Below are 13,826 nucleotides of genomic sequence, written 5' to 3'. Positions count from 1 at the left end.
ATTTTAAAAAAAAACTTTGAAACAGTTGTCCATGGCAACCAATCAGGTTGCTGCTTTTACTTTCCAAAGGTCCTCTGAAAAATAAGATGTAAAAACTGATTGGTTGCTATGAACAACTTCTCCTCTTTTCCCTTGGACTACTTTTAATACATTTCAGCCCATGTTGTCCTAAAGGCAAAACACTATATTCAAATTGTAGAATCTCCTACTAAAAGTGACATGTTAGAAAATGGTATTTGTGAGGGTCAGTGATTTCAGACACCAACTGATTCTTAGGCTATGTTCACACGCTTAACCAAAAACGTCTGTAAATACAGAGCTGTTTTCAAGGGAAACCAGCTCCTAATTTTCAGAAGTTTTTTAAGCAACTCCCGTTTTTCGTGGTGTTTTTTTACGGCTGTTTTTGAAGCTGTTTTTCTATAGAGTCAATGAAAAACGGCTCAAGGAGTGACATGCACTTCTTTTTTGCAGTACATTTCTTTCAAAACGACAGCGTAAAAAAGCGGCCCGTCGGAACAGAATGCCGTTTTTCTCACTGAAATCGATGGATGGATGTTTGGAGGCGTTCTGCTTCCGAGTTTTCTGGCCGTTTACGGCCCAAAAATAAGCTGTGTGAACATACCCTCAAACTTAAAGGGCTATTGTGTTTAGCGAAGAACCTGAACCCTTTTGAAATATTCCTGTCTTTGGAAATCTCAAACACCATTCTTGAGCAGCCACACCATTCACACAAGAGCATTACTCCTTTAAAAAGGTTTTTCCACCAGCCCCATTTATCACCTATTCATAGGATAGGTATTAAATGTTAGATTGCTGGGGGCTCCACCACTAGAACCCCCCCTCAATCACTAATATGACATCCTATTCCTCCTCCCATACGACCGCAAAGAGAATTAGTTGGTGCCGTGTGGCAGTCGAGCATGCAGGCTACCACTTTGTACAACTCTATGGGAGTTACAGTGAGGAGGAATAGGGACAAAATTGCCACTAAAGAATTCAAAAACTGCAAAAAAACAGGCTTGTTGCTATTTTGGAAAAATTCCACTGACCCAAATTAAAATTTAAAAAAAATGGCAACAGAAAAACACTATGTTTGTAGGACTTTTTTTTATTTTCAAATAGAAAATTTTATTCACTCGTTCGTGTGAATCTGACCTAAGGCTGTTTTTTCACATTTCCAGCAGTTTTGATTAATGCCCAAAAACATTTTTTTGTGTGTAAACCCAGCTTTTACATATGCATGCTATTCTATAAAACCCTAATATAGCCCTAATAACTGCCACAAAGTAAATAAAAAAAATATTAACCACAAATACTACATTGCTATAGCTGTGCATACAGTCATAACAGACATTGCCATATTTAAAAGGATTTTCTGCATAGTTTATCATTGATGTCAGTTTTTTTGCATAGTTTTTGCTCAGTTTTTTTTAGCCAAACAAGAGATGTATCCGTCTTTTCTTAATACTTTTCCTTCCTTTTGGATCCTTTTCTGGCTTTAGCTAAAAAAAACTGAGCCAAAAATTGCAGCAGAATTGTGTGTTTGTTCCTGACCTTAGTCAAGGACAACCGATACCTTTGTTACCAAATTTGCTAATGGGAACCTGACCTGAAGACAGGCCCCTTAACGCTGGGTTAAATGAACCAGATATTCTGTCTACATATATATCCTTAGAATTTTTTCTTCAGCATAGATTTAGTAAACTGTTTAAAGATGTCTTACCATTCTCACCAACATAAAGGGGGAAGTGATATGACAAAGTTCCCTGTTTATATTTTCTAGATTTGTATTAAAGGCAAAATACATATATTCAAATATTTAAGTATACAAGCTTGTCAAATGGAAAAGACAGGAGACGCGTTTTATCTTCATGCCATTGAGAGGCCGATTCTGCAGGAACATGCTGAAGAAAGGTAAGGCCCTAGAGGACACATTTAGGGTATGTTCACACGGCAGCCTCCGTTACGGCTGAAATTACGGTGCTGTTTTCAGGAGAAAACAGCTCTTGAATTTCAGACGTAAAGGCAAGTACAGGCGTTTTTCGCTGCGTCCATTACGGACGTAATTGGAGCTGTTTTTCCATGGAGTCAATGGAAAACGGCTCCAATTACGTCTCAAGAAGTGACATGCACTTCTTTGACGCGGGCGTCTTTTTTACGCGCCGTATTTTGACAGCGGCGCGTAAAAAAAATGACCATCGGCACAGTACATCGTAAAGCCCATTCAAATGAATGGGCAGATGTGTGGCGACGTTTTGGAGCCGTATTTTCCGACGTAATTCGGGGCTAAAACGCCAGAATTACGTCCGTAAATAGGGTGTGTGAACCCAGCCTTACAATTACAGCAGTGCACCGTATCTTCAATACGATACATCTTTAAAAACTCACAATTTATGCAGTTAAGATATTCTGTGTGACAACAACCCCTATTTTTTCACTTTTATGACCTGTCTATTTGACAGGCAATAAAAGTATGATAGGTGGGGGTCCAGCCTTACAGAAAAGAGGGGCCCCATGTCCCCATTTCCGACAAATAATTAAACGTGGGTTTACTTCCGCTCTTTATAGAAAATTGTCTGTTTCTAACATTTACATTAACTTGTTCTTTGTAACGGCGGAGTTCCCAGAGGTATGACCCTCCCCTATCATTCTTTTATTGTATCCATAGTATAGAGCCTTGTTGTTTAAGCACTTATGCTATAGAATATAAAAATGTTGTAACACTTCAGATGACACTCACAAATTATGATTGTGTACTACTACTCCATGAGAAAGCAATGGTAAAGAATGGATATTGTAATAAAGACCGTTTCCTTTCTAAGGACCTTGATACGGAAGAAATACATTACTGAATGAGTATGCATAATGGAAATGTCTTTGTATACATAGATCTGTGACACTGTGGTATGGGGGAGATATGGTGGTGATTGTATCACTGCCCTGGTTCATACAGCACATGCCTACCTTAGTCCCTGTTCACATCTTTCCGTTGTTCTGCTCCGTCAGGGGAACAAAGCAAGGGAAAATCCGGAAGCAACGGTTCCATTGCATAACAGATACCACTAGCGGACGACGTAACCCATTGACTTCAATGGGTTATGTCGACTTTTTGTCAGGATGTTGGTCGTTTTACCGGAAACAATAGCACAGCATGCAGCACTATTGTTTCCGGGAATTTCTGCCTTATCTGCGACGGAGGCGACTAACGGAGACTCCAAAGCAGATGTGAATAGGCCCTTACTCATTCACTCATGGCACTATCTTATCAGCATATACACTGGGCTTGACAGTTGCTTATACCTGACATTAGAACTAGAGAAAATTAGATTATATATAGGGTGTGGAGGATGTAAAAAAGGTCACCCAAACTTTGCAACTCCAGGCAAAAAATTGTTTTTATCTCCCACTCCCAAAATCTTACCTGGGGTGGAGATCTTTGGTATTCTTCTAGCCTGCCTTTCCATTCAATTCACATATTTATTCCTTATATATCTAGTATTGAAGATATTTTCCCTTTAAAGAAGGACTCTGATTCTGGTGTTGGCAGTGACAGTGGGGAAAAGCGTTTATCAACCATAGAGGTAACTTGTCATTTACTCCTGCACTACTGTATCTGCATGGCTTTTAAGCAATTCCTTTCCTGGTATTACAATATAAGGCTCATTATGCATTGAATATATAATGGGTTAGAGATGTGATATGTCATGGTGAGCTAGAATAGTCTTTTAGGGCCGGTTCACACAGAGATTTTTGCAGGCAGAAGTGGTTTTGCATCACACGCGTTTTTTGACGCAACTTTTTTGCTGTGGTTTTTAAGGCAGGTTTTTTTTCCTATTTCTTCAAGAGACAAAGTTAAATTCTAAGCGCATTTTTTGCTGAAAAATGCGTAGAAAATCGCGGCACAAAAAATAGTAAAAAAAAACGCATGTATTTCCGTCTCCCATTGATTTCAATGGGGTTTTTGAAGCTTCTTTTTCCCCGAAAGCGTTTTTTTTTTTTGCTCGTGGTAAAAAACGCCTCCACCTCCCATTGAAATCAACGGAGTCAATTTCGGCCGCTTTTTGCAGAGGTTTCTGCAAAAACCGTGGCAAAAAACTCTGTGTGAACAGGGCCTTATACTCAATATCCCTAGAACGTGTAGATCTCTTTTGTAAAAAACATATAACAATTCATCATGTTTATATAATAAGCCTGTAGTCAACAATGATTTATTTAAGGCAATGTTCACATCAGCATTGTGGCTTCAGGATCCAGTGCTATGTAAACACACAATGATATATAGTCATCAGTGGTATATATAGTTCTGATTGGTATATGTAGAGCACTGTCCTAGGTGTCCAGTGGTATATACCGAATGTATTGAAACACCTTGGTACCATTCTCGAATCTACAATCTGTGGTATCCAGAGCAAAAAATACTTTATTCTTGAATTTGATAGTTTTTACATCCCACTTTTCTACTTTGTAATCAAAACAGTTGCAAACTCAGAGACATCAAATGGGTTGGAATTAGAAGAAAATGGAGGAATCCTCCAGCTCACCGATCCTATGTCCGAGCCCGGACAGCGCACGGATCCTTGTGGCAGCACACGATGGAGTTTAAAGGCAGAAAAAGAGAGACTTGATCCAGCGCTGAATTTGAAAGGAAGTAATATTCCAACTTGATTCCAAATGTAGTAAAAGCATCCACCCCTTTGTGTATGGACTATTTAATACATTTGGAATTACGTTGGAATATTACTTCCTTTTAAATTCAGCGCTGAATCAAGTTTCCCCTTTTCTGCCAAGATTTAGAAGACCCATTGACTAATAACATTAAAAATAAACTAAAACCACTTAGATGGAATAGGGGTTTACCCTGAAGGACTTTTGGGGAAGTTGTAACCCTAGAAATTATTTTTATTGGATTTTGCATTTTTGGTGGAATTAAATGGTCCAGAAATGGTTGGTATCATGCTGGTTTCTCAAATGTTGGAATAATAAAACTAGAAAAAGCTCAGATTTAGGCTATGATCAAACATCACGATTTTGGTGCAGATTTTCGAGCCAAAGCCAGAAGTGGTTTCCAAAGGAATGGAAAATATTAAGGAAGAACCTATACTTTTACTTCCTCCTGGATCCACTTCTGGCTTTGTCTCAAAAATCTGCACCAAAATTTGCAACACATCACGATGTGTGAACACAGCCTAAAGAAAAAAGGAATGAAGAGTGTTCTTTTTACCCTCATGCATTCATCTTTTATGCTGGTCTTCTGTCTTTTAATGAAAATCAAAAACAGTTTTTGTGGTCATTGTTGGTAAAATAAAGTTAACCGATCTTGTGTTTCAATAATTTGGTAATAATATTAATAAGGTTTTAAAAAAAACACAAACAACAAACATGCGATAAACAGTACAAATATCAGCCGGGGGTAGTCCCCAGAAATCAAATTGTAACAGGCAAATATATACCATATATTGCTACAGGTCAAGAAATAAAATAGGGGGAGGGAATATAAAAGGGAAGGGAAAGAAGTGAACCCATCTTGGATAGTTACAAATAGAGCACGAGCTGCAGGAAACCACTGTGTAGGTTTCACCTGTGGAATAACCTCCATTACTAACCTGAAATTAGACAGCCAACTTTGTTGCCCTGCTAGGAAACATCTGGATGAAAGCGTGCACTGCCAAGCCACAGGGTCAGATAGAAAGCCTACTGCTCCTACTCTGCTGCAGAAGTGGTTCATTATACATGGTACTTGTGCCCACATCATTTCTGCTTTTGCTGTCATTGCATTTATTTGCTGTTTATATATAAAAGTTTCACGTTTTGTAGGAATGACCACTAAAATATACTTCGCTGTATGGTTTAATCCCAAGCAGACACCCATTTATTTGGAAAATAGTGTAGAATCTGAAATGCTCATGTTTTGTTATATAAAAAGGTGTCCCCTAAGAACACATGAGGCTTATAAACCAAAACCTAGTTTAGGCCCCGGCCAGAGATCCACCCATAGTCGATTATTTTCTTGCCTAAACTAGAATTCGATCCAAAATAGTGAAAAGGAGTAAGATCACCTGGATGCGGCTAAAAACTGTGCCGTCATGCAGCTTTACAGCAAATCCGTGCGGTTCTTAAATCCTTGTCAATGTCCACAAGGTTATTGCAGTGTTTTTAGTCAAACGGCGGCCGCTACGTCTGGCATTATCCTTAGTATTAAGTCCCATTGACACATAGAGATCAAGATCTGAACTTTTCCAGGCTTTCCTGATAACTGCCCAGTGTAAACGCACACATGATCAATAGAGCCTACTGTTCATAAGAAATGATTGTTCTTACTGTTACATTAAAATTATTGTTTGTGTCACGTCATTAAATTTTTACATGTAAATGGACTTGTACTGTACTACCAAAATGATCAAATATGCAAACAATTGTACATAATTGTAAGGGTGTAAACAGCAACCTCATGGTCGAAAGGCACACATGACGCAGACACAAACAGCGCTTAGGTCAGGTTTTCATGGCTTCTTTTATAGCATTTCTATCCTGTTTTTGGTTGCTAAACACACAGCGACCTGATGTTTGTCAGTAGCAGAATATGAAGTTCTTTACAGACAGTGTAGTTAGTGGCGCTATTTGGAATTATATGCCGTAGTGGCATTTTTTTCAAGCATTAGCATTTTCTAGGTGTGGTGATTTTGTGGGCATCTATACCTATAGACCTCAATTTTGCCGAAAACTGCAACTGCCTACCTTGCAGTTTTTGTATGAGTTTCAGGTCTATCAATTTTTGAGTCAGCTGTTTCTTTTGATGGCTTTCACCACACGTTTTTTGTTGTATTTAAAAAAAATCACACTAAAGCATGCCATAAAAAAACTCCCCCAAAAAATGCTCCACATGATACACAGGCAGTTGCCGTTTTTGGTGTGCCTTGGTGCAGACCAACCTCACCATTACTGCACTGCAAAAAAAATAATAATTAATTGCTGTTTTGAATAGTAGGTTCCTATCTTATTCAAAACCACGATCGTAATTTTGACAAAACCGCAACAAAGACCGCATGTAATTGAATATGTTTTTTTTTGGGGCTTTTATTGCGGTGCGTCAAGTGTGAATGTACTGTAACATACCTGTTGTAGCGGATGTGGACCCACCAAGTTGCTGCGGATTTGGAGCAGAGTTTATTGATTTCACCCTTTAACGCTTGTACTGGGATCTGGACTTCTCTGCGGAGGACTGCCAGGTCGCTACCGCAGGAGAAGTTTTCGTTAGCAACAGCTGACCTAGTAGCTTAGATGATAGCAGGATGCAGAACCAAGTCAGTGGCCAGAGTTCATAGTCAGGGCTGGTGGAGTTCTGACATAATTGGTAGACAGGCAAAGGTCAGGGTAGGCAGAGTTCAGTCATAAATGGTAGTCAGGCAGAAGTCAGGGTGGGCAGCAGAACAAGCTGGGTCGATAACATAATATAATAAGACAGTAGTACAATAAAGCTAAGTTTGGAGACTCAAGACTAAATTGCTCATGGACAGAACAATGGACGAAGGGTCCTTTAAAAAGCATGGGACAAGATGGCATTGGGGGAGGAGCAGAACTTTTGGCACACACTGGCCCTTTAGGAAACCAATGGGTCAGCACGCATATGCGCGCGGAACAGTACCTACAGGAGAGCAGCGACAGCCGGCAAAACATGGTTCACGGGAGAGAGCACCAGAGGAACAGGTGGCAGAGCGGGACGCCGGCCTTAGAAAGCAGCGTAACGGCGGTCAGCACAGTGGCTGGCTGTGACATGTACCTTACTGACGCACTTCTATTCAGAAAAAGCTTTATTGAAAACAAATGTAGGAAGTAATTGTACAAAATCTCAGTATACCTCAGAATGCGCATATAAAAAAGTGATACAAAAAGTACATATGAAAAGGGACATTTTCGCTTATATAGAGTGCAGCACATCGATACCTGATGAGAGTCTAGAATAGCAATAGATATAAAAACTAGTTTAAAAGTGTTACTGGTAACTATAATACAATAGCACGATAAACTAATTTGCAACAGCAACATAAGCGATTCATAAGCGAACAAACGTTTATGTGTCACTCATGAGTTTTCCACAGAAAAATACTGTACGATATACATTTATAATAAAGCCACAGATATATGTGTAAGTCATAGATGGGGCATGCATGAGACATAGGGGCATCGAAAGCAGTTCAAAGCCCCCCAGGGCGAGAGGTGAATGTAGTGGGCTAGTTCTATTCAGCAATAGACATAGTAGAGGTTGACTGATACCATTGGGTCTGGAGCGCCATCATGCATATAAATCCATTTTTTTTAAAAAGTAGGGACGAGTTATCGCTATTGATCCATTAGAAAAAGGGCCTCTTCGCATCAGTTTGTCTCCTTTCCGTTAGGTTTTTTTGGGCAGAAACCATAGCGCAGTCAACTGTAATGGCTATAATGCTATCCGTTTAATAGATACTTCATGAACTCTCATCACCCGTTTTTATGTCGTATCTGTTAAACAGATATTATTATAGCCTATCGGTGACGGATGCCACTGTATAGGAGGCATCTGTCACCTATAGACTATAATGGCATCTGTTTAATAGATATGTATTGAAAAGCTATTGAAAAGCTCATGAAAGATTCCCCCATAGGCTACCATGTTTAAAAAAAAGTATACGTTTAACTTATACGTTTTTCTACTGGACTCTGCAGGATGGAATAGCACAGTCTACTCTGCTGTTCCCAACTTTTTGTTTTTGTTTGCGCTATGCTGATGTATACTGGCCTAAGGACACTCTTTTGGCCTCTGTCTGACAATGGAGCCCTATGGACACGTTTACTATGTCGGGAGCTAAATGTAAATAAAAAACGTGATGTGAACAGGGCCTAACATTATGGTCAGAGATACTGTTATTACTCAAGTTCACACACAACAGATTATTCAAAAAAAACACTTTTTAGTTTTGATACCCAAACAACAGGAATGACTTGTATGAAGTCGCAGGGAAATATAATTGTTAAACATCTTAGTTTTGGATAATTTAAAACATTTCTATGTCCATCTTTATCACAGCCTTGCGATGAAGACTCTGCCAGTCCAAGTGTGCCAATGTCTGATATTTTGGAAGAAGAGAATTTTGCCAAAGACGATTTAGATCAGCAGTTCAGTAATTCAGTAAAAGGTAAAAGGTGTAGCACAGTATGTCAGCTGATTCTAAATTCCGCAATTCTGAATATTATTGTATAGAGGCCCCTTATATCCAAAAACGTGCATGAGATTTTTTTCTTTTAAAATCCCTGTCTCTATATTGTAACATCTGGTCACCACAGTAAAATAGCACAACAGCTAATCCACAAATTAAAAAAATTGGCGTGTGGGAATTTTAAATCCTTGGCGACATCCGCTGCAGATGTAAGGCGCTAGAAGCTAGGCCGTATATTTACGGCGCTGTGATCACGGTGACACAGCAATTGTGCCTGAGGTATGCCCTATAAACTGCCTGTGCATTTTACATGAGGTTTCCAATGCATTATATTAAAGACATAAAAATTCCCTTGTGGGACAAAAATTTCCATAAAGTTTAATAAAATAATTTGTAAAGAAACATAACAAACACCCCTGTTTTTATTTAATAAAAGTTATAAAACATAAAAATTACATGTATTATATATCCGTACAATCGTTACAACCCTTACAAAAAATGTAAATATAATTTAAGTTGTTCGGAGAAATACGGGAAAAAAAAACACGAAAACAACACTAACAATGCCAAAATTAATTTTTTTACACATTCCGCAAAATTATTTTTTTTTAATATATAAATGAACTTCTAAATGTTATGTACCAAAAAATGAAAGCACAAAAATGACACCCCGAAATGCAAAAAACAGTACCCCACACAGAAACGATAGCGAAAAAATAACAAAAAGTTATGGCTCCTGGAATACAGTGAGGCAGAAGTGGAAAAATACGCTGCATCCTGAGGACCAAAATGAGTTGAGCCCTTAATGGGTTAAAGGCAGGGGCATTGCTAGGGTCTTAAAAGTTATGGGGCACAAGCCTGAAGACATATGTTTACCCACCCTCCACAAAAAAATAAAATAATTATATATATATATATTTATATATATCTCGGAGACAGCTTATTTATAAGACTACAGCCCCTATAGCTACACCACTGGATAGAATTGTATATTTTTTATTATCAGACAGTATCAGACATGATAGGATTAGAAACAGCGGCTCAGTAGATGGTATCACAGATGATAGGATTAAATACATCTGCTCAGTAGACAGTGTCTCACATGATAGGCTTAGATACATTGGGTAAGCAGACAGTATCACACATGATAGGCTTAGATACAGGGTCCATACAGTTGGTATCATACATGATAGGCTTAGATCCATGGCCACAGCAGACAGTATCACACATGATATGCTTAGATACGGGCCCCATCAGTAAGTATTCTTGTACTTACCATCAGAAGCAAATTTGGCATTTCTGGGGCCACAAGTAAAGTTATGTCTGGGGCATCTAATCCAGGACACCTGTAGAGAATACCTCCTGTATGTGGGGTCACCCCCCCTGTAGATAGTTCTTCACATACCCCTTGTAGATAGTGCCACACATGCCCCCTTGAAGATAATGCCACACATCCCTCTTGTAAATAGTGACACACACACACACACACACACACACACACACACACACACACACACAGCTATTGTAGATAGTGCCACACAGACCCACTTGTAAATAGTGCCACACAGCACCCCCTGTAGATATCGCCACACAGCCCCCTGTAGATAATGCCACACCCCCTCCCTGTAGCTAGTGCTAGACATACCACTTGTAGATACAGCACCCCCTGTAGATGGTGCCACACAGCCCCCCTTGTAGATAGATCCACACATCCCCCTGCAGATATCGACACACAGCCCCATGTGGATAGTGCCACACCCCTGCCCTGTAGATAGTGCTACACATACAACTTGTAGATAGTGCACACAGCCCCCCTTGTAGATGATGCCACACATCCCTTTTGTAGATAATTCCACACACTTCTTTCAGGTAGTGACACACAGCCCCCCTTGTAAATAGTTCCACACAGCCCCCCTTGTAAATAGTGCCACACAGCACCCTCTGTAGATAGAGCCACACAGCCACCCTTGTAGTTAGTGCAACACATCCCTCTTGTAGATAGTGCCACGGACACCTCTTGTAGGTAGTGCCACACAGCCCCTTTGTAAATAGTTCCACACCGGCCCCTTGTAAATAGTGCCACTCCCCTTGTAGATAGATTCATACATCCCCCTGTAGATAGTGCCACACAGCCCCCTGTAGATAGTGCCACACAGCCCCCTGTAGATAGTGCCACACACCCCCCTTGTAGATAGCACCACACATCTCCCTGTAGATCGCGTCCCCAGTAGACAAAAAAAAAAATTATACTCACCTAGCCCCGTTCCCACGATGAATAGAGCTGCAGAGTCTGAGTCTCCTCAGTCCTGCAGCCTATGAGACGCCGTCACGAGACCCTTGCGTAGGCCGGCGTGATCCAGTAAGTTCATTGCGCCGGCATGCAGAGGGATCCTGTCCCAGTGTCTTATAGGCTGCAGGCCCAACGTTGCATGTAGCCTAGTGAATAGCAGAACAGGGAGCTCAGCTGATAGCTCCCTGCTCCACATATGATTAAATTGTATCTGCGTCCTGAGGACACAGATACAATTGAATGTGGCAGTCACCCGGGGATGCAGGGCAGTGGGCCAAAAATTCGGGGCTTCGGCCTCGGATACCTGGTGCTAGCAATGCCACTAGTTAAAGGAAACCTGTCACACTGAATATGCTGTCCAATCTGCAGGCAGCGTGTTATAGAGTAGGATTTGCTAGTAGATTGATATATAATTTTGTGGGAATTTTTTTTGTATAACTTGTAATGTATTGATTTGAATCACTGCTCACACTTAGGAGTCCAGTGGGCTCCATTTAGTGAATGATAGTTATTTCAGTATATGCACACAAATACATGGAAGGCTTTCAATCACTGAGTAGGACTGCCCACTGGACTGCTGACCCAAGATTTAAATCAATAAATTACAAGTTATACAGAATCTTTTACAGAAAACCTATATTGTATATCAATCTAATAGCAATAACACGCTGCCCGCAGATTGGACAGCATATTTAGTGTGACAGGTACCCTTTAAAGGTGTATTCCAGTCTATTTATTTTATAATAGATTTTCTGAAGTTTTAATAATATACTTTGACTTTTAAATCTAAATAACTTTCATGATCTCTGCTTGTAGGCATTGAATGGAAACAATTGTTTACGTCCGTAATGCTCTTACAGGTGCATGGGTTGTTACAATACAGTATGAGAGTACTATCCCTTTTAACAAACTGTTTCCCTAAGTGATCATCATATGACCAGAAGAAATAAAGATTCCAATTCAATGAATACAATCAGAGCATTTTGAAAAATGTGATGAATAAAGGATCGCACAACTTTTAATAAGTAACTGATTAAGCTTCATTTGCTGAAACTGGAACACCCCTATGCAACATAAAATGTAACAATATTTTTGTGTGTATATATATATATAACTGTGTATATATATATTCAGAAGAAATAAATCTTGCGGCACTCCAACAGGATGAATGAAAAAACTGTGATTTATTCAAGCCAACATACAGCGGTGCGACGTTTCAGTCCAACATCAGGACTTTTTTCAAGCATCCTAATGTTGGACTAAAACGTCGCGCCGCTGTATGTTGGCTTGAATAAATCACAGTTTTTTCATTCATCCTGTTGGGGTGCTGCAAGATTTATTTCTTCTGAATATTGATACAGTCCTAGGATCTGGACTGCTTGCTGGCACCCGTTCACATATGTAAGCCTTCTCTCATTGAGATTGAGTGCTGCTTTCTCTGATATATATATATATGCAATTTAGAGGCAATAGTCTTATATATGCAATTTGCACTGTTAGAGGCTATGAGGCTATAGTCATTCAGTATTTCACATCCTAAGCTGCCTCTGTCTTTGTGCCCTAGCCATCAGGGCTGGATAATATGCTCAGGGGCTTTCTTTGGATTCAACTCACATAAGGTTTTTCTATAATTTCACCAATCTTCTGACATATTTCAGCGTTCGCTAGAATGAAGAGCACAATGACTTTTTTGAGTGATGTGCCCCTTTAGCTTTCCTCAACAGCACTCGGGTGCTTGGAGACCTGAACACGGGCCATAGACTATCTAAAGCACATCAATATTGGTTTACAAGTAGTTCGAAGTTATTAATTTTATATCTTACTAGGTTCTTAATTGGCCTGACAACTATTCCAGTTTTTATTACAGAAATTGACATTTAGTACACATAATGGGCCCAGTAATATAACCTCAAATAGGAAATAGGGCATATGGAAATAGCCGGAAAAAAAATACAAAAAATCACATATTCTTCTTACTTCTAACTAACTGTGTTTTCCTTGATTCCCTTTTAGTGGAAAGTCATCAGAATTATGTCTTGAGTGCTCCTGTCGAGTCAGAAAAATCAATGTGCCATTATAAAATAGATGCAGATGCCAACCACACTGAATTTATAAGCTACAGCCAGGTAACTTAAATTGCAGATGAACTGTTGGAAATCTGGCATTAAATTCAAATAATCTGAAAAGGGAGAAACTGTATTCTAAGGGGTGTATGTATCAATATCATGATTTACATAATATTGAGCGTGGCAGGCTAAGGGGAAATACTTTGTGTAGCAGTGGTTCCCGGAAAAGCTGTATATCTTTATGCAATGATCTATGTCCAGTTCATTAAGCTAAACACT

The 13,826-nt window shown here is 39.5% G+C and overlaps 1 protein-coding gene across 3 annotated transcripts in view; it reads left to right on the top strand.

Annotated features, from left to right (window-relative positions):
• LRCH1 (leucine rich repeats and calponin homology domain containing 1) overlaps window positions 1–13,826 on the top strand; it is a 301,867-nt gene that overhangs the window by 160,132 nt on the left and 127,909 nt on the right. For all 3 annotated transcript variants that reach the window (XM_075852250.1, XM_075852251.1, XM_075852249.1), the window contains exons 6-9: window positions 1,784–1,914; window positions 3,497–3,581; window positions 9,062–9,170; window positions 13,495–13,607. In XM_075852250.1, the coding sequence (XP_075708365.1) occupies window positions 1,784–1,914; window positions 3,497–3,581; window positions 9,062–9,170; window positions 13,495–13,607 (438 nt within the window). The remainder of the gene's footprint in view (window positions 1–1,783; window positions 1,915–3,496; window positions 3,582–9,061; window positions 9,171–13,494; window positions 13,608–13,826) is intronic.

Source organism: Rhinoderma darwinii, chromosome 2, assembly GCF_050947455.1.
Source record: "Rhinoderma darwinii isolate aRhiDar2 chromosome 2, aRhiDar2.hap1, whole genome shotgun sequence".
NCBI classification, from domain to species: domain Eukaryota; kingdom Metazoa; phylum Chordata; class Amphibia; order Anura; family Rhinodermatidae; genus Rhinoderma; species Rhinoderma darwinii.
Note: the sequence above shows the minus strand (reverse complement) of the source record. Positions and strands in the feature narration are given on the sequence as shown.